The 27,634-nt window shown below is 40.6% G+C and overlaps 2 protein-coding genes across 2 annotated transcripts; one reads left to right on the top strand and one right to left on the bottom strand.

Moving 5' to 3' along the window:
- Positions 1–19,470: 19,470 nt before the first annotated feature.
- LOC128745237 (uncharacterized) lies at positions 19,471–21,040 on the bottom strand. The gene has a single exon (XM_053842268.1). It carries the CDS (start codon positions 20,797–20,799, stop codon positions 19,618–19,620), a length of 1,182 nt encoding a protein of 393 aa, XP_053698243.1. The 5' UTR covers positions 20,800–21,040; the 3' UTR covers positions 19,471–19,617.
- A 2,358-nt stretch (positions 21,041–23,398) lies between these two features.
- Positions 23,399–25,049, top strand: LOC128745686 (protoporphyrinogen oxidase). Its single transcript, XM_053842764.1, has 2 exons — positions 23,399–23,495; positions 23,553–25,049. The coding sequence occupies exon 2, from the start codon at positions 23,619–23,621 to the stop codon at positions 25,047–25,049; it is 1,431 nt and encodes a 476-aa protein (XP_053698739.1). The 5' UTR covers positions 23,399–23,495; positions 23,553–23,618.
- Positions 25,050–27,634: the final 2,585 nt, after the last annotated feature.

The following is a 27,634-nucleotide window of genomic DNA, read 5'->3' as shown; positions in this document are numbered from 1 at the left end:
TGTTTTTGAATATTGCAAATTTTTTTCATTTATTTTATAACTTATTAAATATGCGTCCTAGCGACAAATAATCTTTAGTGAAAATGTGTATTTCAGTATACTGAATAACTTTGTAGAACACTCGAAAGCAGTAACTTCTCCGACACCACCTTGAAAAATTACCCATTTTTACCCAATTGCTAATGTCCGTTTTTTTCTTAAATTTGACCACTGTGCATTGTATTGCTGTTGCAATTGAAAACCGTAATAATCGACGTGCGATATAGGGTTTTATTCTTATTCTGTGTGCCGCAACTACGTCGCACGGAGCGCGCTGTATAGCGCATCAATTTGCGGTCACAGTGCACCACGTGCGACGTAGTTACGGCGACACAAAGAACAAGGATAAAACCGAGTGTCGCAAGTCGATTAATACGGTTTTCAACTGCAACAGCAATACCATGCATTGGTATTTCATAACGGCTATTGAATAATTTCATACATCACACATGATCCATTTTTGGTGTTCTCCGGAAAATGGTGGAAAATCACCGCTATTCTATATTTCCAACGGATTGGTGCTTCGAACGAAAGTTTTCTCGAACGAAATTTCCGCCAGCAAAATCATTATGGGCAAAACATCTCGTTCGAAACAAATCGAACGAAATAAAGATTCGTTCGAAATACAGAATAGGGGTGAATAAGTCGTATGAATAAAACAGTTTGCTTTGCTTTTCCCGCGTAAACATTTTTTCATATGGCCTAATATCTTAAATAATAAAAATAGTGCTCAACCGCACGAATTGATTACGCATTAATCGAGAAAAAGTATTTTCGTAGATTGTAAGTAATATGTAATTATAAGAAGTATTCCAACTTATCAGTCTCCAATTGCAGCAAATTTAAAGGCAGTAGCCTTACGTTACAAAATTTAATAAACGAATAATAATAATAACTTTTAGGTTTCAGGATAAAACTATTCCTGTCGTCCGATGCCTAGTAGTTGATCTACAGCTCGTTTTGATTAAATGCAAATTTGTTTTTTCCTGCCGCCTGCAAAATCTAGATTTATGTTCTGGAACTGTAACTAACTACCTATCATTCAAACATGACACTGTCATTTTTTGGTGGATAGATTATTATTTTTTGCATTCAATAGTGTGAATAACTCAATACTTGAAAAATTGACGCTTGGTTAATTTTCGGAGAAGCCCAACCAATTAAAATAATGGAATTTAATCGTGAAAAAAGTTTTCTTTCATTTAGATATCGTCATTCCATTAAGGCGCTCATAAAAACTTTAGTTTATTTTCAAACCAATTTGCAACAAACACATGGTTTACAAGATACTTTTCAAAGTAGAGACCAGGGTTGTTTTACGATTTTCGCATAGTGCAATCTCTGATCACAATAATGCACACCCACTAATCGTTTTAATGTTTTAAGGAAATAACTATTCATATTTTCTATTTTTGTTTTTCATCTTCAACGGTTTCTTATAGGTACAAACCCTGTCATCTTAACTTACACATAAGCGCAAGGTGCGGTCTGTGGCAACTACCAACTGGAGAAGGTGGAATGCACTAAACATTCCTTGTTTTGCTAAATGCAGCGCCCTACTTTTCGCCATCCGCGGTGATATGTATAGTTACTAGCTGCTCCAACGGAGTCGATAGATGCCAGCTCCACATGATTTTTTCTAGCAGCAATTCTGCACGCTATTCGCACTAGGAAACACGCTTATGCTCCGTAGGCGCGCACAATCCTCTTTCTGAAACGAGAAAACAGGTGTCTCGTAAATGTACCTGCTGTGGAGTATAGGCTGACTGCGGCAATTGATGTGCATCATTTATTATTATTTTCCCGTATGATGATTAGGAATAGTATAGTTGTCCAACGCTATATAGGATCAACTGTACCAGACGAACCCAGCGACCATTCGTTACGATCTGTGATCCTCGTTGAATCACACACAGTAGCCTGCTCACGTGTATAAGCAAGTTTTAAGCATTTTCTAAATATTTGCGTCAGTTTAAACGAGTGGAAAGTGAAAATATCGCTTCAGCGTCATGATTTGTGGGAGGCAGTAAGTACGGACGGGAAAAGATCACTTTATATGCTGCAATTTAATGGCGTGTCCAAGTGGTAAGCATGCACTTATAAATTGATGGCAGTAATAGTAAAATCCGAGCAAAAGGAAAGCTGTCAAGCAGGCCCTCGCCGTCATTCTTCAATGGGCACTACCGTGAACAACCAGACTGGAAGTGGCAGTTTGTAATCGCGAATCGGATATTTAGTTGTTTCAGTTGTTACTGATGTAACTATGTTGTAATACAAGCATTCAGCCGATTGATATAACTGTTGGAGGTTTGCGTTATCGAGCGTCGATCAAGGTCAATGAACATTATCGGTTTGACCTTAAAACTTTCCGCACAAGAGTTTGAAATTTTTCTAGCCTCACGAACAGTTGTGATTAACGACTACATGATAATGTTTGGTTGTTTTAAAAATACATTGCAGTCTATCACTTTCCATGAGCTCTAGTAAAACTTTCGCAAAGTTGACAGAGGTTCTCTTACCTAAAACCCAGCAATGTTGTGATCAGGTTTCAACATTAAAGTTTCAATAATTTTATATTGTTCAAAATGAAAATGTGTAAATTTTCAATTAACGAATTGCAACCATTGCAATTGCCACTAGAACAGCATTTAATCTTACTTTCAATTCAATGGGTACAAAACCCAGCAAAATTAGCATCAGACATCGAACACGATAACAATAACTATCGTGTTGTTGGCATCTTTTGGTATCGCGATTGATACGATACATAAAAAAATATTTCAAAACAGCTGAACGACTCGATAGTATGTAATACTGCAATCGGCGTAGCGCAACCAAACACACAATGGACTGCGAAGAATAAAAAGCTGGTAAAACTCATAATAATTTTTTTTTACATATGCCATACGAAGTGCTCTCATTTCAAACTAATAAACACATCATTAACTACTAAATTACTTCTCGTTTGCACGGAAATGCAAACGGCAAAAAAATAGTAATTCCTTTATGATTTTTTTTTGTGTTCCAGATTATTTAATTTATTTTACATTTACCGTTCATACATTTTTTTGATAATAATATTTACGTTTCAATGCTCTGCAGTTTTTTTTTTACTAAACTATTGAATGCTGATTCAGACATAAATTCATTTCAGTTACACATAACTTCTTTAATCTTTAATAAAAAAGCCGTCCTTAACGATTTACTTCTTTTGCGAACACATTGAGAATAAAGAATTGCACAGCAAATTATTTTGACCGCATCTTACCACAACCGCTTCACGGTTACGGACGGATGCAGCCAACATAGTGGCCACACGACATTCGTAATAAAAATAGTTTTATGTGCCTCGCAGTAGCGCAAAAGAAACGAAAAACACAAACTCCAGCAAAGGCAGGTAGTTAGTGAAAACGCGTACAATGAACCGCTAGGTTGACAAGTTGGTGTGATTAAATTCACTCACGCTTCGACTACGATCGCTTTGATGTGGTAGATTGCCAATAGATGCAAGCGTTGCCATGATCATATGCCCAAGTACCTACGTCCGCATCGCCATTGAATCGCGCTATGTAGATATTTGGCTAAACGGATATTGTCCGGCTGGCATTTTTTATATTGTTAGGGAAAGTGTAAGTACGAATAAACACGTCCGCCAGTAGAATTACGCCGGTTTAGTCGAACAATTAGGCGAGTTTGAGTATGGTTACGTTTTAGAAAACCTCAACGTTTTAAAGTTCGAAACTATAGACAGTAAGTACACATTATTATTTGTCGTCAAAAGCTGCTCGATGGTCTCAGTAGTCTTCACACAAAGCTATAAAACTACTTTTTATCCCATTCGAACAATGTAACTGCTCAATTTTTTTACTCTGCTTAGTGCAATATTATATCAAATGGTTTTTTATTCAAAGTACTGGAACCTTTCTGGTCCTTCGCACTACTGCACTTTATGTATTTAGTGTCTTAATAAACTTATGTTTGTTGCTTTTGGCAACAAAAAATGTTAAATTTTGCCAGCAAAATGTTACAAATTTTGGCCGCGTTTTTACCTTAGTTAGACTATAACAAAGGTTTAGAAATTGGTCGAAAAACATGAAGTTGATCCAATAGATCCGGAGGGCCGAGCCACATATACCAATCGATAACGTTCGACGACCTGAGTGTGTGTGTGTTTTTTTTTACGTGAGGAAACGCTGAATGCCAGGCACACTAATGATGTATTGCTACATCACGTGGCGCAGTCTGGGACTGTAACCCACTAAAAACCTCACGGGAACTACTGTTAAGTATTACTTCGGAGGGTGGCTGTGTCTGTACACCCCGATCCGGAGATGACGACCGTCATAACGTCCACTCCTTCATATTCACTCTCGCAGAGTTCTGCCATTCTTGATGCTACTACATGCTCCTTCACCGTCCACTTTTCTTGCACCTGTCGAGACATGTACCGATCCAGAGATAGCGACCGTCATGACTTTCAGCTCCTCACGGCCTCCCTCGCAGGGTTTCTTGTTAGGCTCAACACTGCTCCGTCGAGTTCGCCACTGCACTTCCACTTCACCTGTCGAGACGCAACCGATCCAGGGATAGCGAACAACATAACATCCATTCTCTCACGGCCGCCCTCGTAGTGTTTGTGTCCAAGCTTGGTTTGCTCCGTCACGCTCGTCACTCCACCGATGTGTCTGCTAATCGGGATTGGTAATTCACTGGACGTTTCTCCACTGTCGTTGCAGTTGCAACATAATCTGCGCTACAGCGTCGGTGACGGCATTCCACACGCTCTCCTCCCGACACATTTCGCCCACTGTGTTCTCCACCGTCTAAAACGGCATCTCCCTTCGTATCGCGGCAAATCGAAGACATTCAAAAGCCACATGCTGTGGTATTTCTACAGTCTCTCTGCACTCCGGGCAGACTGGTGTCGCAGCGTGCCCGAACCGGTGCAGGTATTGTCTGAAGCAACAGTGACTCGAGAGAAACTGCGTCAAGTAGAACCCGACTTCTCCATGTTTCCTGTTCAACCAGGTTGACAGAACCAGTATGAGTCGGTACGTCCATCTACCATTCTCCTATTCCTATTCCTATTCCACTCTTGATGCCATTTACTCAGCGACTCTTCTCTCGCCGGAAGCTGCTCTGATGTTTCTTTGTCCGTAGCAGTCATTATCTTCTACGAGCATGATGCTGATGGGCATCATTCCAACGATAACACATACTGCCTCCGACGATATTGTTCTATACGCACTGGCAACTCTTACAGCCATGGGTCGGAAGGTACTATTCAGCGTCACGCGATTTCGCTTCGATCGTAGTGCTGCGATCCAGGCTGGACCTCCATACCGCAGTATCGACGATGGCACACTCGCCAGTACTCTTCGCTTGCTACTACTCGGACCGTAACAATTCGGCATGATTCTGGCTATCGCGTTGATAGCCTTCGCCGCCTTCTCGCAAGCGTAGTCGACGTGGCAGTTGAAGTTCAACCGGTCGTCTATCATTACTCCCAGATGCTTGACCGCGCGCGTCGAAGTAATAATGTGCTCTCCAACGGTGACGACTGTATGTTGTATGGCTTTACAGTTGCTAACCAGCAGAACCTCCGTTTTATGATGGGCGATTTGTAGCTTTCCATCATGCATCCAGTTCTCGGACAGTAGGCAGTACACCGTTGTACATCCCGTTTCAGAGCGTTGGGCCAAGGATGGGGCCTTGTGGGACTCTAGACGTAATGTTCATCGTCTTGCGCCCATCAGCGGTCTCGTAAACAAGCGTCCGATTTCTGAAGTAACTCCTCAGTATTCTGCATACATAGATATCCCGGGGCATGCATTCTATGCAGTAACTCGGCAATGGCCTCCCAGCTGGCACTGTTAAAGGCGTTTTTTACGTCGATCGTTACAACGGCGCAAAAATGACTTCTCGGTTCGCTCGATCACAGTCCGAATTGCATCCACCATGGACTTCCCTTTCCGGAACCCAAACTGTATGTTTGACAGACCGTGTTCACCTTCTGTATGCCTCGTAAGCCTATTCAGGATTATCCTCTCCAGGAGTTTTCCGCATGTAACTAGCAGACATATCGGCCTGTATGACGCTAGATTCCCCGCAGGCTTTCCTGGCTTCGCAACAGCGCTAGCTTCTGGATCTTCCATCGGTCCGGGAAGCTACCATCTTCTAAGCATTTCTGCAGCAAGGTCCTGAACAAATCCGGGTACACTGCCTTAAGAGCCACGTTAGGAATCCCATCAGGATCAGAGGCCTTCTTCATTTTTAGCTGTCTTGCCAGTGCCACTATTTCATCGATGGAGACTTGCAGACCGTCAGCGCTAGCCCTCTCTTCTGGACCGTACGGACTGGCTGGCCACGTCGTAAGGGCGTGCGTCGGAAAAAGTCCCTCCACGTTAGCCTTCAGCTTATTTGGACACAACTCCCTAATTGTCACAGGATCTTTTACTTTCGCCATAATGATTCGGTACGCGTCACCCCAGAGGTTGGCGTCAGCTTCTCGGCACAACTCCTTGAAGCAGTTGGGTTTACTTTGTTTTATCTCCCGTTTCAATGCAGCCCTGGCCACTCTAAACGCCGCGCTACGCTCTTCCCGATCTGCTACAGTTCTGGCTCTTTGGACGCGTCTTCTGGCTCTGAGATAACTAACTCGATGGTTGCTAATTGTTGCATTCCACCAATAAGCCGGCCGCCGCTCTTTTCTCGGTTCCTGTTTTCTGGGCCTGGTAGCATCACATGCCCTGACCAATATATCTGTCAACTCGTTCTCATTCAAGATCGATCTTCCACTCGGAGTGCCTCGACGAAAAAATCCCTGTCAAAGGCCGTCGTCTTCCACTTCTGCCACTACTGTGTTACCTGACTCACTGCGCATAGCGTTGTATTCGCGGTATCGTGTTGGTTCGAAAGGTTTCGAAAAATATCGCCCTTGTATCGAAAATATCGTTGATTTTGATCACTAAAAATAACGTACTTAAACGTTATATTGCAAGTGCTAGTAGTACGCAATAATTGTATTGTGAAACTGAATTGTTAATTATGCAACTTTTTACAAGTTAAATGCAATAACAAAAGCACAACTTATAAAAGATCGTTTGTTATCGATATTAACTGCATATGCGTTATAAACGAATAAAACGTATGGTTACGTTTTATTTCAATAACACGCATATTCGCAGTGAGTCAGGTAAAACAGTAGCTCTCTGTATTATCACTATGGGTATCCCCTTCACAGATCCTCCAATTTATGTTGGGCATCAGCGATGGACTGCCAATAGTGAACTCAATGATGGATTCGCGACTGTCTTTACGCAAAGTGATAACGGTATCTTCGTTGAACAATACAACTTCCAGCTTAGCCAGAGCTTCTAACAGACTGCTACCCCACTCCACAACCTAAGCGTTGAAGTCACCCACAACGATGATCGGTGTTCGCCCGATGAGTTTCTCGATCAGCGCGTCCAGCAATGGAACTACTCCATTGTCCATCTCGGGGGACAGCTGCAAACGAAGCTCCCGTTGATGTTGACAATGACGAAACGAAAAACACTTCCTCAATGGTGAACTTCCCTATTACCTGTATCGCAGCCATCCCAAGGAACAATTTTTGCTTATTAAACGTTTAACCGGCAGCTTTAATTCAGCACATGCTGCAAAACTGCTTTTAAAGTGTGCCTGAACGCCTCTGCTCAATGCTTGTTCAGTTGGTGTTGGAGAATTTAAACAGCACAATGCTGATTATGTGCGTGGAAGATGCTTTTGTATGACTGTTATGCAACGTACAGTAAAACGTTTATTCAGTACGTATTGGTACGCTTATTAAACTTTTGCCGATGATACTGAAGCTACATTTAATCCACAGCAGTTCAACGTTTAGACAAGCAAAATTAAAAAAAAAGCAAAAAAGTTTAATAATAATATTTGCGTGTTTTATTATTTCTGACCATCAGTTGTCGTATTTATAAATATATCAGACTTTGATGAAAGATAGCGGGAAATCATAGGTTGGCTCAAAATTCACCCAATCCACCATTATACTATGTTAAACTGTTTTCTTTTAGCAGACCCAAATTAAACACGGTATGTGAGTAGGATCAGCTTTAGCTGTAATTTTAATCATCTTTTAGTATTAATAATTGTTTTAGGTATAAGTAACTTACAATTTTACAGTTTTTCCTTCGTAATTCTTTAGGCAATACAATTTTACAATTTTAGGTTAGATAGGTTCTGTAATAATTTTATTTATTTTTAGTTTATAGATTTTAGTAATTTTTAACAATAAATTTACCTACGGTAGATCCAAAAAGATTTTAATATTATCCACCTTTTACCTCTAGACTTTTAACTAATTTACTGAGTTAGATTAAGTATAAAAACGAGAACGGGAAATTTCTTCTTGCACCGCATGAAATTTAATTTTGCTTTGTCACTATCAGTGACGTTTTCTTTTTGTTTTCTTCGTAATCGCCTCTCGTGAAATGAGCCCGGAATCATCGCATGCTGGTTGCCGAGGGGTACTCGACGTCACATACTATTTTCACTCACTCGGATTCGAACTGGCATCAGACTGATCGGAAGCCGTCGTCGAACGCATCTGAGATAATCTGAAATGTGACAGGCACCGAGTTTTTAGCCTATGTAGTTTTACAAGTTTAAGTTTATCTTAGTGTGGAACAAAACTCGCCTAAAACACATTTAAGTGCTTCTTACATCATTTATTACATGATTGATAAATTGGATACCTTCAAGCAGATGTAATTCCATATCTGCTCTTAGTGGTGCTGATAATATGTTTGAACAATGCTTAGTCGGCTTTTATTCCACTCTTATTCCACAGCAATGCTATTGATACGTTTGTACAATATTTATTCGACGTGCGTTTCCTTGGTTGCCTTTATCCACACATGCACTCAGTAATGCTGTTGATACGTTTGCGCAGCGTTCATTTCCCTCTTATTCCACATTTGTTTAGAAATGTTGTTTGAGTATGACTTACACTACAGTCAGTAGACAGAGTGGAAATTTGTCAGCAGAACGTCGTCTTTAGTTAGCGAAATTGTGGCACTATGCTATGTGTGGCACTATAGAAATGCTCGGCTGAACGATATGTGGACAATTCGACTGAATTTAAATTCTAATAATATTATTGAATTTAATTTCTAACTGATCTGCTTCCATGGAAAAGGAGGAAGAAAAGTGAGCAGCCGATATGGTAACACAATGGTTTATCTTGATTGATGTTTGTACCTGTACGCTTACGTGTTTTATACATCCAAAATGTACGCTGCAAGATGAATTTAGAAAGTTATTCCAAAATAGCCAGTTCTGCGTGCAGTTCGATGTATAGTTTATGATCGATAGTGATGAGGTGGAGGTGCCCGCTCATTTTGCCATGATTATTGTCAAGTCACGGGTCTTTGAGGTCAAAGACCATGTACTATACGTATTTCGCCTTGTACATATTTGTGTTTTTCGGAGCTTGATTATATGAATCGTTTCGAAACAACAGAGGTTCCATTCGCCGAGCTATCGATCGTGCAATTTCAGTTGTCTAGTGCACTAGCTGACTAGCAGAAACATTTTAGGTGGCTCTAAATGGACTGTAACTTGCTAATTCATAATCCAGTTTTGATGCAAACTTAAAACCAATCGTAAAAATAATGTTGTTTAGGCATTTCTGTGTCATGATGTGAAATAAAGGGATCTAAAAATAATTTCATGTGTTATTTGAGATATTGGTAGTATTGGTTGCCTTTAAGCGGCTCTTATCCCACACCTGCTCTTATCGTTGCTGCTGATACGTGCGTACGACGATTATTCGACTCTTATTCCACATTTCCTCTTAGCAACGTTTGCGCAACATTCATTCCACTCTTATTCCACTCTTTCACCACACTTGCTCTCAGCAATGCTACTGATACGTTTACGCAACGCTCATTCCACACTTATTCCACTTTTCTTCCACACTTTCTCGTAGCAACGCTGCTGATACGTTTGCGCAACATTTATTCCACTATTATTCCAATCTTATCCTACACTTGCTCTCAGCAATGCTGCTGACACGTTTGCACAACGTCTATCCGACATGCATTTTCCTGGCAGCCTTTAAGCGACCGGTATTCCATACCTGCTCTTGGTTGTGCTGCTGATACGTTTGCACAACGTTTATTCGACTCTTACTCCGCACTTACAAAACAACGTATAGATGTTGATTAGAAGCTAGAAAAAATATTGGATATGCCGTTTGAGCAACAGGCAATTCATCAAATTTGCTAATTCAGCACCGAATGCTACCACAAAACTATTATTCAACACCTGCTTGTTTAAGTACTGCCGTTTGGTTTCGTGGGATTACTCTATCGGCTGCCCACTTACCGTTACCGGATGGAACTCGATACGGCTCTACAATTATTGCGACGTCGCACAACGGTTCCGTTTTCGACTGCACTTTTGGTGCACTTTTTAACACATGAAATATCCACCCCCTGGTCTTTATTTTCTATTTTTCCAAGAGGCACACAATTTTTAGGTGAAAATCTAATGTTTTTGCTGTATTAGGCACCAAAATATGTTAATTATGAACGAAACTATTTCATTAACTACACCAAAGGTTTATATATTTCGTGATTCATAATTTTTTATCAAAAAATCTTTTATATAAAGTTTCGAGTGGTTTTCTCAGCAACATCTGAAGTCTTATTTTTATCGCGCATAGAAACATTTCGCATCTATTTCAAATTGAGATTCTCAATTAACTTGTCGCTATCGACAGTTCCTTTCGTTTGTACCTATCTACGAGCGTTGGGAAAAAAACTAAATATCAATCACCCAATTTACTTGCATCTTATTCAATCACGTTCACAGGCTGAAACTGCTAGCAATGCGGCAACGAGGTCTTACCTAACGGAATGAGACTACGATGTACAGCAATTCAACAATATCAGACAGTTCGCTCTTTAAATATAATTGTGATCATTTGTTAATTGTTGAAGAAACCACAAATCTCTAACCTACCAGAACTTGACAAAACGGAAGCAGAAGTCCTAATCAGTTAGTTTTTGTTTAAGACCAACCACTTATCTATGCGTGAAACAGAAACAACATTTTCGTAAAAGTTAATATATTTCTAGTTCTTTACGCAATTATAATTACATAATCAATCGTTTGTCTAGTATCTTTATTTATTTATTTATTTATTTATTTATTTATTTATTTATTTATTTATTTATTTATTTATTTATTTATTTATTTATTTATTTATTTATTTATTTATTTATTTATTATAATTACAATTGAACTTAAAACTTTAGTCTTTTGTGTTCTCGTTACTAAATCTTAGCAGGAAGAAGCATTTACAAAAACAGGAAACAAAGAATAAAGTACATTGATCAATCATTTACACCAAATTGTTAAAATACTCTACACACCCTCTCTTAAATCCTATATTTGACATTTTATTTTGTAAATCATTGGGAAACGAATTCCATAATATAATGCCTCTTACAAATATGGAGTTCCGGTAGTATGAAGTACTACAACGCTTATTTTTAAATTTTATGCCTCTTTGTGTCACAAAGAGGCATAAAATTTATCTTTCACACTACTTAGATCCTAGTGCCTGTAATGGCCCACATTATTTTGTCGGGATCATTTTGAGACACGTTATAACGTATTATAACGGTGTTACACGGAAAAAATACTTGTCAAATGACTAAGTGTACGCTGTTAGTCACACCTAGTATTGCTCTTTGCATTGAAAGTTGGATTTTGAACACACTTGTCCAGTCACACATTTTGTAGGTGAGAAAAGTTGCCAAAATTTCGTGGGAAAAAACGATGAATCTTGGTTGATTTCTATTTAAATTCTAATGCTTACGTAGAGTTGTTATCGACGCAAAGAATAATATAAAAATAGTTTCTAAATACATAATTCCACGCATAATTCATAACTTGAATAAATATGCAGCATATATGAAATAAATGAAAAATTAAATACTATTTGCTTTCCCTACAACTGGTACTGGCGCCACTGCTAAATCAAATGTCAGCTCAGATGGGAGAGTTGTAATGATGGGATGATGGGAAATGTCGGTCAAAATCTATAACGATTATTGATAAAGTTTTGTTATCGTTAATAATTAATAACGATAATATGGCAATATAAGCAAAAATACGTAAGAAATAGAACAAAAATGTTAAAATAATAACAAATCAAGAAGAAGATTTCACTTTAAACCCTCCAATTTTCGATATTCTTCCATGACGATAAAGTTTGATGGTATTATCGATATAAGATTACTAGCGATATTATCAGTAGCACACTTTTCATCACAGTTTTGAAGGTTGCACTTAATAACTGTGCAGTCCAATTGAGTGTGAAGAGCGCAATACATAATAAAAACACATTTTAAATCTTCCTAACACCCCCAAAATTTCAAGTTATTGCAAAAAAAAAACGGTTTTTGGCTACTGTGTTACCTGACTCACTGCGCATAGCGTTGTATTCGCGGTATCGTGTTGGTTCGAAAGGTTTCGAAAAATATCGCCCTTGTATCGAAAATATCGTTGATTTTGATCACTAAAAATAACGTACTTAAACGTTATATTGCAAGTGCTAGTAGTACGCAATAATTGTATTGTGAAACTGAATTGTTTATTATGCAACTTTTTACAAGTTAAATGCAATAACAAAAGCACAACTTATAAAAGATCGTTTGTTATCGATATTAGCTGCATATGCGTTATAAACGAATAAAACGCATAGTGACGTTTTATTTCAATAACACGCGTATTCGCAGTGAGTCAGGTAAAACAGTAGGTGTCCACAATAACTCAATCATTTTTCAAGCAATTATAAGATTTTTTATATATTTTTGGAAAGCTTATAGGACAAGGATATATTCACGACTTTCACTACAAAAGTTAGACGAGACTTTTTTAATCTATACCTATAAAGAAGGATTTCTGTCTGTCTGTCTGTCTGTCTGTCTGTCTGTCTGTCTGTCTGTCTGTCTGTCTGTCTGTCTGTCTGTCTGTCTGTCTGTCTGTCTGTCTGTCTGTCTGTCTGTCTGTCTGTCTGTCTGTCTGTCTGTCTGTCTGTCTGTCTGTCTGTCTGTCTGTCTGTCTGTCTGTCTGTCTGTCTGTCTGTCTGTCTGTCTGTCTGTCTGTCTGTCTGTCTGTCTGTCTGTCTGTCTGTCTGTCTGTCTGTCTGTCTGTCTGTCTGTCTGTCTGTCTGTCTGTCTGTCTGTCTGTCTGTCTGTCTGTCTGTCTGTCTGTCTGTCTGTCTGTCTGTCTGTCTGTCTGTCTGTCTGTCTGTCTGTCTGTCTGTCTGTCTGTCTGTCTGTCTGTCTGTCTGTCTGTCTGTCTGTCTGTCTGTCTGTCTGTCTGTCTGTCTGTCTGTCTGTCTGTCTGTCTGTCTGTCTGTCTGTCTGTCTGTCTGTCTGTCTGTCTGTCTGTCTGTCTGTCTGTCTGTCTGTCTGTCTGTCTGTCTGTCTGTCTGTCTGTCTGTCTGTCTGTCTGTCTGTCTGTCTGTCTGTCTGTCTGTCTGTCTGTCTGTCTGTCTGTCTGTCTGTCTGTCTGTCTGTCTGTCTGTCTGTCTGTCTGTCTGTCTGTCTGTCTGTCTGTCTGTCTGTCTGTCTGTCTGTCTGTCTGTCTGTCTGTCTGTCTGTCTGTCTGTCTGTCTGTCTGTCTGTCTGTCTGTCTGTCTGTCTGTCTGTCTGTCTGTCTGTCTGTCTGTCTGTCTGTCTGTCTGTCTGTCTGTCTGTCTGTCTGTCTGTCTGTCTGTCTGTCTGTCTGTCTGTCTGTCTGTCTGTCTGTCTGTCTGTCTGTCTGTCTGTCTGTCTGTCTGTCTGTCTGTCTGTCTGTCTGTCTGTCTGTCTGTCTGTCTGTCTGTCTGTCTGTCTGTCTGTCTGTCTGTCTGTCTGTCTGTCTGTCTGTCTGTCTGTCTGTCTGTCTGTCTGTCTGTCTGTCTGTCTGTCTGTCTGTCTGTCTGTCTGTCTGTCTGTCTGTCTGTCTGTCTGTCTGTCTGTCTGTCTGTCTGTCTGTCTGTCTGTCTGTCTGTCTGTCTGTCTGTCTGTCTGTCTGTCTGTCTGTCTGTCTGTCTGTCTGTCTGTCTGTCTGTCTGTCTGTCTGTCTGTCTGTCTGTCTGTCTGTCTGTCTGTCTGTCTGTCTGTCTGTCTGTCTGTCTGTCTGTCTGTCTGTCTGTCTGTCTGTCTGTCTGTCTGTCTGTCTGTCTGTCTGTCTGTCTGTCTGTCTGTCTGTCTGTCTGTCTGTCTGTCTGTCTGTCTGTCTGTCTGTCTGTCTGTCTGTCTGTCTGTCTGTCTGTCTGTCTGTCTGTCTGTCTGTCTGTCTGTCTGTCTGTCTGTCTGTCTGTCTGTCTGTCTGTCTGTCTGTCCTGTGTTCCTTATAGAATCAAAAACTACTGAACCAATCGGCGTGAAAATTTGCATGTAGAGGTTTTTGGGGCCAGGAAAGGTTTTAGTGATGGTTAGAGACCCCTCCCCAAACTAAGAGGGGGAGCTCCCATACAAATGAAACACAAATTTCTGCATAACTCGAGAACTAATCAAGCAAATAGAACCAAATTTGGCATGTGGGTGTTTTCGGTGACAAGAATTTATTCTAGGGTAATTTGAGACCCCTCCCCTCTTTATAAGGGGAATTATAACTCCTCTCCCCTTTAAGAGGGGGGATTTCCATACAAATTTCCTCATAACTCGAGAACTAATCAAGCAAATGGAACCAAATTTGGCATGTGAAGGTTTTCGAGGGCAAGAAAATTTTCTACGGTGAATTAGGACCCCTCCCCACTCTAAGAGGGGGGGCTCCTGTACAAATGAAATACAAATTTCCTCCTAACTCGAGAACTAATCAAGCAAATAGAACAACATTTGGCATGTGGGTGTTTTTTTTGGTGACAAGAATTTATTCTATGGTGAATTGAGACCCCTCCCCTCTTTATAAGAGGAATTATAACTCCTCTCCCCTTTAAGAGGGGGGGCTTCCATACAAATTTCCTCATAACTCGAGAACTAATCAAGCAAATGCAACCAAATTTGGCATGTGAAGGTTTTCGAGAGCAAGAAAATTTTCTATGGTGAATTAGGACCCCTCCCCACTTTAAGAGGGTGGGCTCCCATACAAATGAAATACAAATTTCCTTATAATTTGAGTACTAATCAAGCAAATGAAACCAAATTTAGCATGTAGGAGATTTTTGAGTCTTGAATTTATTTTATGATAGTTAGAGACCTCTCACCCCTGTGGTAGGGGGATATGGACTCTCATACAAATAAAACAGAAATTTTTGCGAAACTCAAAAACTAATCCAACTCGAGAAATTCGAGACTCTTCCATAAAACATTAATCAATAACAAGACCACAAAAACTATCTATAGTAACACTAGATCATTCAGGACGAGCCGGTCGCGAGTGTTGCCGGTGACCCGCCGTCGGAAGCGCCGCCCACTGGGGGGCTTGCAAAACTCGAGATAGTGACAAAGATCATCCGAGATTCATGATTTATGTACAACACAGGTTAATTTTTGGCAATACGAAGTTTGTCGGGTCAGCTAGTTAAATATAAAATTTAACTAAAAAAAATAAAAATTTTCTCGCTCTAGGGGTCCTTAAAGTGGCCTTAAAATGACCCACATTCCTCAGATCAACACCACTTGTTTTGTGTTCAATCCTAAGCCTTTGGTCAAAATTTCAGCCAAATCGGTTAACATTTGCGAATTTGAGACCATTCCCCGCCTAATCTTACAACTGAGTCTAGAGATGGTCGGGTATGAAAATTTGAATACCCGAACCCGATCCGTACCCGATTAAGAAAAAAAATCAGAAACCCGTACCCGACCCGAACCCGCAAGTTTATTATTTTTGATACCCGAACCCGACCGCAACCCGTCGGGTACGGGACGGGCCCGGGTACCCGACCATCTTTAGTGTTAAATGTGGTCAATAGAGATACCCGACCCGACCCGTACCCGGTTTCAAAAACAAACATTAAGAACCCGTACCCGACCCGAACCCGCAAATTATTTTTTTTCAATACCCGAACCCGACCCGAACCCGGCGGGTTTCGGGCAAACTTTCCGCTACCCGACCATCTCTAAACTGAGTTTCGTGCTCCGAGACAGATTTGCTGCTGTCCTTCAGCCAGCCTTTTTTGCTAGTGCTCGTGCTAGTGCTAGTGCACTCCTTCAGCTGTTCGGGGGTGAACAGCAGAGTACCGGCCCGCCGGTGTGGTTCTGCCTCCTTCGGTTGAGCAGTGGTCTTACCCTCAAAGGGGCCACTGGTTTCGCTGCCTGCTGCTGCTTCTGCTGCTGGTCCATGAGGGTGAGATCCTTCCTCTCCGAAATCCGTCACAAGAATGAGCATCTGTTCGGCGGGCTTCTGCTTATACAGTATCACTCGGCAGCATATTTTTCAATTGACGAGCAGTTGCCGTACTGGACTATATTTTGCATTGGCATGCATGGGCAGCATTGTCAGAACATACCAATGGAACAGGATTATTATTATCCTATGCTTGTTAATGGAATTCATGTATATTTATTTATAATTATTTATTATGTTATCCTTATCTCCCACACTGAGCACGATTTCTATCTAGATACCTAGTTGTAAGATTTAGCGGGCGATATTAGAAAGTATATACAGTATCCTGAAAATCCACCTTTCGATCCTTTCGGGTCCTAGGGCCGAGTCTCATATACCATATGCTTCGACATCGACCGCTGGAAGCCGACGTAGGTCCCAACGGCATCTCTTGCTTCGACAACGATCGTTGGATGACAACAACAGTCTCAACGAAACCCGCTGATTCGAAAACGACCGCTGTATGACGCTAAGGGCCCCGGCGGCAATTCCTTCGTTATCAACGACCCGCGAGAGTACCGGTGATGGTCCCCATCCCAACTGTAACCAGGGATGCCACATATAATTCTGTGTTTTTTGTTGGAAAAATCTGACAATCTGTACGGCGAGGTAAAATATCTGTGCAAAAATCTGTCCAATGCAAAACAATGAGAGTGAAAGAGATAGAGAGTCATTTTGCTGACTATTTCCGTCTCTTTCACTCTCATGTAAAAGCTCAAAAATCTGTTTAATCTGTGTAATTTGGCGAAAATCTGTATTCTATGTAGGGTTGCCAAGTGGCCGGTTTTTGGCCGTCCCGACCGGTTTTTCACTTGCAAAGCCGGTGGCCGGTCAATGCGGCAAAAAGGCCGGTTTTCCGACGCATGAAGCCGGATTTGTACTTTTTGCCTGGTCTGTTAAATTTTCTGTTAGTTAGTTAGTTAGTTAGATAGTTAGTTTTGCAGTGATAATACGTTGCTTCGGGCGGTAATATACATTAAATTGTCCACTAGCGCCAGAAGCAAATAGTTGTCACTCAAAAACTAGCTATTTTCAATAATTAAGAGTTAATCGACTCTCGCTTTTTTTTACACATTACAGGCAAATTCTCTAATATGCTGCCATCAACCCCCCGCAGTTTTTGAAGGCAGGACCGAGCGGCCGGTTTTTGTAATTTTCAGACTTGAGAACCCTAATTCTATGCATACAGATTCTGTACAGGCGGTTTCTTTCAAATATCTGTTAAACACAGAATAATCTGTGCATGTGGCAACCCTGACTGTAACGACCGACAGTAAGAGACTTTGAGAGTCCCAGTAGTCCTTCGTAGCAACAGTTGCTGGAGGACGTTGAGAGTCTCGGCGGAACAACCTGCTTCGCTGGACGTTCGCTGGAGGAGGTCGAGGGTCTCAGAGGCGACCACTACTTCAACGACGTCTGGTTAAGAACGGCGAGAGTCTTTTTGGTGCTCCCAACAGCATCGACCGACCGCAAATAGACTTTGAGAGTCCCGGTAGCGCTTCGCAGCATATGAACGACCACTGGATGGATGACAACGAGAGTCTCAGCGGTTTCCCTACTTCGACAACGACCACTGTAGGAGATCGAGAAAACCGGTGGCGCCCCTACTTCGACAATGACTGCTGGAGATCATTGTGGGTTCCAGCTGCGGCCTCTACTTCACCAGCGATCGCTCGAGAACGTTGAGGATCGCGGCGGCGCCCCAGCTGTAGAAACCCAACAAACATTTTTTAATAGTAGTTTATTCAACCATTGTACAGCTAATTACCGGGTAACAAGCGCTTGATAAGCTGTTATTCAACAAAAATGTTTGTTGGGAAAGATTGCTCAAGAACGACGAGAGTACCGGTGGTGCGAGAACCGGCTGTTAAAGGACTTTATAAGTCCAAGCTGCGCTTCGTAGCAGATAAACAGCTGTTGGAGGACGCCGAGGGTCCCGGTCGCGCTTCAAATAATATGGCAAAAAGAAAATTGTGTCAATATTCACAAAAATAATCCCACATTTTTAGAGAATGAAATGAACAAGGTGCAATATGCATATGCAATATGTAATTGGCAATTATGCAATTGGCCATCCACAACTTTAATTTATGAATTTTGACAAGGTCTCTTTTTTTGCCATAGAGTTTAACTTTATACTGTCAACTAGAACGATTTTCCGGTTGTCGACAAAATTGTTGGATACATTTTACTACAAAAACGTTGAATTTACCCATGTCACGAGTCATGTCATGTGGTTTTGGGTTTACAGACGTATGGACCTAGAACCGTTGTCAGATTGTCGAGCTAAGTCGAATGGTATATGAGACTCGGCCCTAGGACCCTCGGATCAAAAGGCGGATTTTCAGGATACTGTATATACTTTCTAATATTGCCCGCTCAATCGTACATCAATCAATCTTAATATTTGGCTGAAAAATAAATATAAAACAAGTGATGTTGAGCTAATGAATGTGGGTCATTGTTAAGGTCACTTTGGACCCCTAAAAAGTGAGAAAAATTTCGTTTTTTAGTTGAATTTCATACCTATTGAATTAAAAAAATCTCGTTTGGCCTCTGTAGAACCATCGTGAATGTGTATATATCCAGAAAGCAATAACTGTATAATGATGTACTAGGTGCGACTAATAACGTACACTAGGTCACTTGAAAAGTATATCAAAAAAAATTTTTTATGTCACACCGTGATTATGGATCCTTTAGCATTTGATCAAGCATACATTAATAAAATGCATTTGTAGTACATTTTGGTTAAGTACATTACGTGCATGAAAGAAACTATGAAGAGCGAAATACATTTAAAAAAGCTCTTGGATAATATCACGATTGATCAAAATACTGGCGGAGAGACGAGAACCTTATTTTAAATGAATTATACAATTCCGAGGGGTTCATCTGTGTAGAATCTAGAACTTACAATTCGATACATCCTTCGATAATATAACATACTCACTGTGTCTGTAAAGGCTACATATTTATGTAAAATAGGGAACATGATTAACGAAACACTATTTGATTGAACAAATTTTGCTTTATTGTGGAACTTTCAACATATATCTATCCTACGAATTTTACATCATATGCTGCAGTTAATAAACCATATTATGTAAAGCGCGCGACCTTATCCTCGATGCAGAGGCAGCTCTGGACGGATGCTACAAGCACAGCAAAAGGCATACCCATGCTTCTTCAAGGGTAGTGAAGAACATTCCATTTCGGTGCATTGTTGCTTTTAGAATAATTCTTCTGTGTAACGGCAGCAGAGATAGATCGACCAACGATTTCCGTACTAAAAGATGGTTTTCGCGACCCGCGAGTAACAATTCCGCTATGTTCCGGCGTGTCTAACGCAGAAAGTGACGGGAGAGTAACAATATTCTTTGTCGGAGACAGCGGGTATCGAGAGGAGGTAGCAGATTTAACCATACTGAATTTTGTATGTCGCTGGTCTAGCTCCGTTGCTAGCGACGAGACAGCATTAGAATTACGAACAATAAACTTTACGTTCGAGTTTAGCGGAGGAATGCGACTGTTTGTGGCTGATGCTGATGAAGATAGGATTGGCTTTTCCAGTTGTGTAGGTCTTGGCTGCGGTCTTTGACCCAGAGGTGCTAGTTTCTTATGCATAATACTATTATTAAAGCGTTTTATTGATTGTGCACTGCTATTTCTGCTGTTAGATACATCCATGCTGGTCAAGTAATTGTAATTATTACTGACTAGAATTCCAAAAGGGTGATTGCTCGTCTGCATGATTAAGTTGCTCGCATTTTTCGCCCTTGGCGGTCTTTCAACGGTATCTATGAACGAAATTATGGGATCGCTAGAATTTTTAACTAAATCTTTGGCGTTTCTATGATTGTTACACATAACTTTACCAGAACTTATATGGAGATATCTTTCGATATCACTAGGAACAAGCTGCAGTTCAGAATCTCTCATTTGCTTAGCAATTTTGCCACTTTTTGACGATCTTATGCGATTGATGGATGGGGGATCAATAGCAAATATTTCTTCATAGAAGGGATCACTACTCTTTGCTGATAGATTTTCGAGCACTGTGAGTGATTTGCCAAGCACCCTTAAGTGAGGAAAAGCCGTCATCCATTCCAAAAACTCCTCCCGAATTTTACTATCGTTTGGAAGTTTTTCTTCCCCATAAAATATCCGTTCGATACGTTCCCATTCCAACTGATTTTGTTTAACAGCATCTTCAGCCCACGGAATCGATCCCGTACTACTCCTACCTAAACTGCTGGTAGACCTGGAGAAAGATAGCTCCGTTAATGTATCCGACTCATCGTCGTCTTCATCGTTCATGCCACCGCACTCCTGACTCATTGATCGTAAAAACTCACGATGGGTCGTCATAACTTTCTACTAATCAAGAAATAACAACAAGTGATGCATTTTTGCTCAAATGTTATAGAAAATAAAACTTTTTTCCAGTTAGCACTTTTGCAACTTTTATGTTTTATCACGATTTGTTTATTCTCTCATCATTGGTGACCACAACAAAACAAGCATCACAAGAAGAAACGGAACAAACAGGGGCTTCTCATAAATTACATAACACGTTTGGGAGAGAGTGAAGAAACACTCTTAAGCATTTTGGACCATGAATTTGTTAAATCTTGTCATGAAGATATTGGCCTTGCCAGCGTTGAAAGAGATTTCGTAGGCTGCTCGCACTTACAGGAAATCTCGTGCCGAACTGTCAACGCGTGAGTGTTGACAAAAGCAAAAATACTTCCCTTTCTTTTTTTCTCACGCAAAACCCTGAACAATATCAGCAACGCTGGCAAGGCCAATTATTTAAACCTATACACTCAAAATAATTTCCACGTCGAAATTACGCGAAAAGTTATGTGAATATTTTTCATCAAACTTTTTCCGTACTATTTACGTGAATTTAACGTAGTTTGCATTAGTATGCGTGCATTTACGTGTAGTGTAAATCAGGTAGATGTTAATGTATTTTCTAATAATATTCAACTGGAAGTCACGTAACTCTCTGTAGAGAAATGTACGTCTTTTTCATGTGGAAAGGACGTTTGGATTATTTTGTGACTTATCCAGCTTTTTACCTACGGGGTGAAGTTGCTGTCAAATTCATACATTTTCGATGTCTCACGCATAGGTATACCAAGCAGTTAATTTTGACAGGTACCAAAAAATTTGATGGGATTTCCCCTTTACCGAGAACCATTTGAAAGTTACTCTCTTCACTCCTACATGAGAAAGAGATAGCAACACACCATGCTCTTGCTTTTTACGCGCTATTCGCTATGTAAGCACAAATCGATCTCTTGTACTCTCATGGAACTGCCATATGGAAAGTTTATGAAGATTTGGTGCAAAGTTTTGTCTATCCTTTTCACTCTTTAACAAACCTGTGCACAGACTTCACAAATAGAACAAACTTGGGAAGGTGGCAGCACCGTTTCGCGCACATAGCGAATAGCGCGTAAAAAGCTGGATAGGGCTTTAGTGCTTAGGCTGTGAACCATTTCGCGAAATTTTTAACTTTTTGGTTAAAATTTCCGGAGTGATTCGCGATTGGGGCTCAACTACAAATTGTAAACAAATCGTTTTATCACACCATCAGCCTTAAAAAGACTGATAATATCCTTGGCAAGAATCCTTTCCTCTGTTTTAATCGTTAGAATGATTTAAAACAAGTTTTTAGTAATGGGCGATAGAAGTGTTTAATCAAAACAAAAGACAGTTTGCAGTTTAGCCCCTCGCATTGTTATGAAGTGACAGGCTTATTTGCAAATTGTTTTGTAAACAGGCGATAGTAAAGAGCTAAACTGCGTTGTTTTCAAAACACAGGCGCATTGTAAACAGGCGAAACTAAATAAAAAAATCAAAACAAGGCGAAACAGGGCTGGGCGAATCTCATTGTCAAAATGCTTTGAGGCTCATTCCAAGGGGTTCAACTATAAAACTTAGATTTTGAGCTTGAATGCACAAATTTTATGCAGTATTGTTGTGAAATTATAAGATTGATTTATTTTACACCAATTTATGTCTTTAAACTTGATTTTTGTAACTTTTATTTAAATTAAGATTTGAAAATGTACTGGCAAATTATCACAGGGATATTTCTCATTGTTCACACTTTGTTAGTTGCGCCCTTATCGCGAATCACTCCGGATTTGACAGTTCGATGGTTATTTCTCCTCGAGTGGTTAAAATTATAGTTACTATATATATAGTTCGGCGGATAGAAAACCAGGCGAATTGGCATCCCTGATTTATGAAATTAAATTTGAAATTATGGTGAAATGTGCAGGTTTTTACGAAAAATAATCACTGGCGGGTGTTGAAAATGACTAGTTCTATGAAAATAAAGTGTATTTTTTTAACATTACTCCTGCATTATGGATTTTGAAAAGCTTTTGGCTCCGCTTTTGACGTTTATTTGGCTCCCGATTTTCTATCCGCCGAACTATATATATAGTAACTATAGTTAAAATCAGTTCAGAATGCCAACCATTTCATATTTGACGCATTGATAGTTATTTTTGCTCAATGAGAGCATATAAGGTGAGGATGAAAATATTGTTTATTCTGTCCGAGTTAGAATTGGATGAATTTTTGATGTTCATTTGCTTTTATTTGATAGCTACAATTCATCTCATTTCAACCCAAATTGTTTGAACAAATTTATTATGCGATAAGCATCCATATACCAATGTAAAAAAAATCCAACGAAAAATCAGTGAAACACGTCGAAGCTCTCTTCCTCACCTGTGCATATCTCATTGGCTCTGAAGCGAACCATCGAACTGTCAAAACCTTGGTCAAAACTAACCATCAGCCTTAGTGGTCTGTGGTCATCCCGGCGTTGAATCTCATTAAGAATCTCCATCAGAATCTCCCGTTTTTACGTTAATCATACTTATTCGTGTGTTAAACTTTATAAGCGTGTATGTTGTGTTGATTTTGTTTGTTTATTTTGGTCCTCCTAGATTCTGATTAAACATTGAGAAAAGTCACAATCACAAACGTCGTCGGTAAATTGGAAGCATTTCGACAAAAAATTCAAATTTAAATTTAAGGTATTTGATAATTTGGAATTAAAAATTATAATCTTCCTTCCATTTACACTTTTTCAGCGCTGTGCCTCTTTTCGATTGACGATATCTTATGGTGTGACTTATGGTAGAAATTTTAGTCCAGTAATGACTGCAATCATAGGGGCAGGCATCAGTGGCTTATCAGCCGGTTATTACGCGTTGAAAAAAGGTCTTTTATCACCTGTCGTGATTTACGAAACCACTAATCGCATTGGCGGCTGGATACGTACCGAGCGGTTTGACGCTGATGGCTACGTGTTTGAATTCGGTCCCCGAACAATTCGACCTAAAGGTACTGCAACCGGCAATACACTAGAACTAATTGATGAATTGGGTCTTGCCGAGCACATGTACCCAATTTATTCTAACCACGCGGCGGCTAGAAATCGCATGATATATGCTAAAGGGAAGCTGAACATGCTACCGTCCGATTTATCTGGAATACTGCGAACGGTTGACCCATTTACAAAGCCGCTATTTTTGGCAGGCTTCAAAGATTTGTTTAGTGGACGTCCCAAAAAGTTTCTGGATGATGATTCGATGTACAACTTCGTTGAAAGACGTTTCGGGCAGGAGATTGCAGATTATGCAGTAAGTGCGATGATTTGCGGTATCTGCGCGGGAGATGCGAAGCAAATCAGTGTTAATTTTCTTATGAAGAGTTTGTTTGAAATGGAACAAAAACATGGAGGTGTTATTAAAGGTTTATTGTTGGAGGCAATTGGTAAACGAAATCAAGAAAAATCTCCACAAACACCTGCTACAGGATTGGTCAAAAAAGCCAAATCAGAAAATTGGAGCATTTATTCTATTTGTGGAGGTTTACAAACTTTGCCAGATATAATCGGAGAAGTTTTGAAAGAAAATCAAGTCAATATTTGTACGGGTGCCAAATGCGAAGAGATAATATTTGACAACAATAAAGCGACGCTGACGGTGAATGGGCAGTCACATACGGTGGATCAATTGATCAGCAGCATACCAAGTTACGAACTCGCTAAGCTAGTGTCTAAACAACATCCAACACTATCAAATCTACTTGCTGCAGTACCTTATGTTGATGTAGCTGTGGTTAATATTCGGTACAAAATCCCGAACTTACAAAAGCACAATGCATTTGGTTTCTTGGTTCCACCGAAAGAAAATTTACCAATTCTTGGAGTAATTTTTGATAGTTGCTGTTTCAACATGGAAAATAACACTGTTCTGACGGTGATGATGGGAGGGGCATGGTTTTGCAAATGGTTTGGTTCTGATCCTAGCGAAGAAAAACTTCTGACTACAGCTTTGAAATATGTAGAGAACATTCTGGACATTCATGAGCAACCTGACTCATGCAAAGTGAACCACTTGAGAAAGTGCATTCCACAATACATTATAGGACATCAAAAAAGAATCGAAGCGATCAAACATTACATTCAAGCACACAAACTGCCTTTGGGTATATGTGGGGCTTCTTACGACGGCGTCGGAGTCAATGATGTGATACTTTCTGCTAGGGTGTGCGTTGATGATTTATCGAAACGTTGTAAATAAACAAGTTTTTGTTGTCGTTTTCAAAAATAGTGTTCTGCTTCATACCATATAAAAAAATAATGTCCAGATATCACATGTTGCACGTACTTGTGCACGTTCCTTCTATAATTGAATTACAGGGGGTACACAAAATGATCGGAGGTAACTTAGAGAATGATCAACGAGCGGAGAAAGGTAAAAGCCGGGATTGAGCTGCCCATTAACGATACGCCGAACTGGAACGAGTTTGTAGGCGGGACAAGAGAGCCTGAACTAACTCCCTAGCTGAATAAGAAGAAACCGCCGCCGCCAATGGTGATATCCGTTTGTTGTACGATATTTCTCGCCGCCTTAGTGGTGCCAGGATAAATACAAGAATGCCGCTAAAGAACAGAGCTGATCAGCTACTAACTGACCGTACAGAACCGCAACTTTTCCGGTAGACTGTATGCAGGGCATATTGGTCAAAGTCCCTAAGAAAGGAGACCTAACTGAATGCGGTAACTGGCGTGGCATCACGTTGCTCTATATTACTCTGAAAGAAATCAAAGCCTAGTAATAACAGGCCGCAATCACATCCACTCATGCTTGGCACATCCGATTCACTATCGCCGTCATTCGGAAACTTCGCCGCTACGGCTCCAGCTGAAAAATTTTGGCTGTATCTATCCCGTATCTCCCGTGATGTTACTGTTGAGCAGATGCGTTCCTTGGTTTCCCGTCGTTTACGTACTGATAACGTTGATGTTGTTAGACTTGTTGGGATAAGCCGTGATATCAGCACCCTGACCTTTATCTCCTTCAAAATTGGAATAAATGTTAATCTAAAAGCCCAGGCACTGTCTCCATCGACCTGGCCGAAAGGAATGGCATGGCGGCAATAAACCCGATGTCCGGCGCCCCTTTGGTAACGGAAGAAGTCGAAATGCCGGACTAGGATCACCGCGACGCACAGCAGAAAGTCCTATGGAGGCCTTTTCTCAGATCGGCACAGTCCGGCCGTTTGCTGCCAGCGCTCATCTCAGTCGTCGCGGTCCTGTTGTCAAGTAGAGGTAGAGGTCCTCCAATCTGCTCTGACAGGCAAGTAGTCACGTTATCGCGAACTTCCACTTCCTCATCGCTCTCCCGCTTCCAGCGCTGATTCATTTGCTGTATCTTAGGGCTGCTCTTCACCTACATCGGCACCTTTACCTGTTTCCCGCACCTCGCCTCTGCGTCATACTTCAAGTCAGTTAAGCTTATCGTCATCCGGTCCGGGACGCCTATCACAATGCATTATGGAAACCCCTGATCCGCCTAGCTCAGTCGAGCCCACCGTAGTCTCCGAATCGCAATCGCAATTGTCTCGTTCCTGCCATCCAATCCAAGTCGTCCCGGCCCTGAGTCTAGTGCTGGCGAAGGGGTTTTCCAAGTTGCCCTCCATGGCAAGTATCCTAACAGTATCGGAAACCATCGGTCTGATGAATTTTCAATTCCTAAGATGGCACCCCTAGCAAGCAACGCCCCACCAGCCACGTCCTTGACTTGACCACCGGCCGGCTACTGTGTTACCTGACTCACTGCGAATATGCGTTGTATTCGCGGGATCGTGTTGGTTCGAAAAGTTTCGAAAAATATCGCCCTTGTATCGAAAATATCGTTAATTTTGATCACCAAAAATAACGTACTAAACGTTATATTCCATGTGCCAGTAGTACGCAATAATTGCATTGTGAAACTGAATTGTAATTTATGCAACTTTTTACAAATTAAATGCAATAACAAAAACACAACTTATAAAAAAATCGTTTGTTATCGATATTAACTGCATATGCGTTATAAACGTATGGTTACGTTTTATCTCAATAATACGCATATTCGCAGTAAGTCAGATAAAACAGTAAGGTCGGTGGAATGGTAAACAGCGATTTTTATTATTTTCATTTATTCCCCCCCCCCCCTCCACGGGAGTTGTAGTATCGAGGGGGCCCTTAAGGCCCCTACACTGCTATCGGTTACAACCAGCGTAACAGGATCTGGGATAGTATCGTGTAGGTGGCGTTAAACAACGTTATGCCGCGATAGTTGTAGCAGTTGAGCCGATCACCCTTTTTGTAGATGGAACAAACCACTACTCCCGTCCGTTTCTCCGGTAGCTTCTCCTTCTCCCAAGTCTTGGACTAATCCAGTATAGAGCCATTGCCGTTGCGTGTTATCGGCTATGTTTATAAAGGTCTGCTGGTAGGTGATCCTTACCAGCGGTTCTGTTGGTCTTCAGCAACCCGAATTCTCATTTTACTTTTTGGAGACCAGATGATGGGACGTAACTATTTTTATAATAACTAGGCTCGTTTGTGATCATTGTTACGATACCGCATATACGGCAACACTGCCCAACATCGCAGATGACGTTTATGTTGGCTACTGTGTTACCTATAGTTACTATATATATAGTTCGGCGGATAGAAAATCGGGAGCCAAATAAACGTCAAAAGCGGAGCCAAAAGCTTTTCAAAATCCATAATGCAGGAGTAATGTTAAAAAAATACACTTTATTTTCATAGAACTAGTCATTTTCAACACCCGCCAGTGATTATTTTTCGTAAAAACCTGCACATTTCACCATA

This window comes from Sabethes cyaneus, chromosome 1, assembly GCF_943734655.1.
Source record: "Sabethes cyaneus chromosome 1, idSabCyanKW18_F2, whole genome shotgun sequence".
Lineage (NCBI taxonomy): Eukaryota > Metazoa > Arthropoda > Insecta > Diptera > Culicidae > Sabethes > Sabethes cyaneus.
The sequence above is the reverse complement of the archived record's forward strand: the minus strand, read 5'-3'. Positions and strand labels throughout refer to the sequence as shown.

Bases quoted from the DNA above. Each gene is read 5' to 3' on its own strand.
- LOC128745237 (XM_053842268.1), bottom strand. From the start codon at position 20,799: ATGACGACCCATCGTGAGTTTTTACGATCAATGAGTCAGGAGTGCGGT.
- LOC128745686 (XM_053842764.1), top strand. From the start codon at position 23,619: ATGACTGCAATCATAGGGGCAGGCATCAGTGGCTTATCAGCCGGTTAT.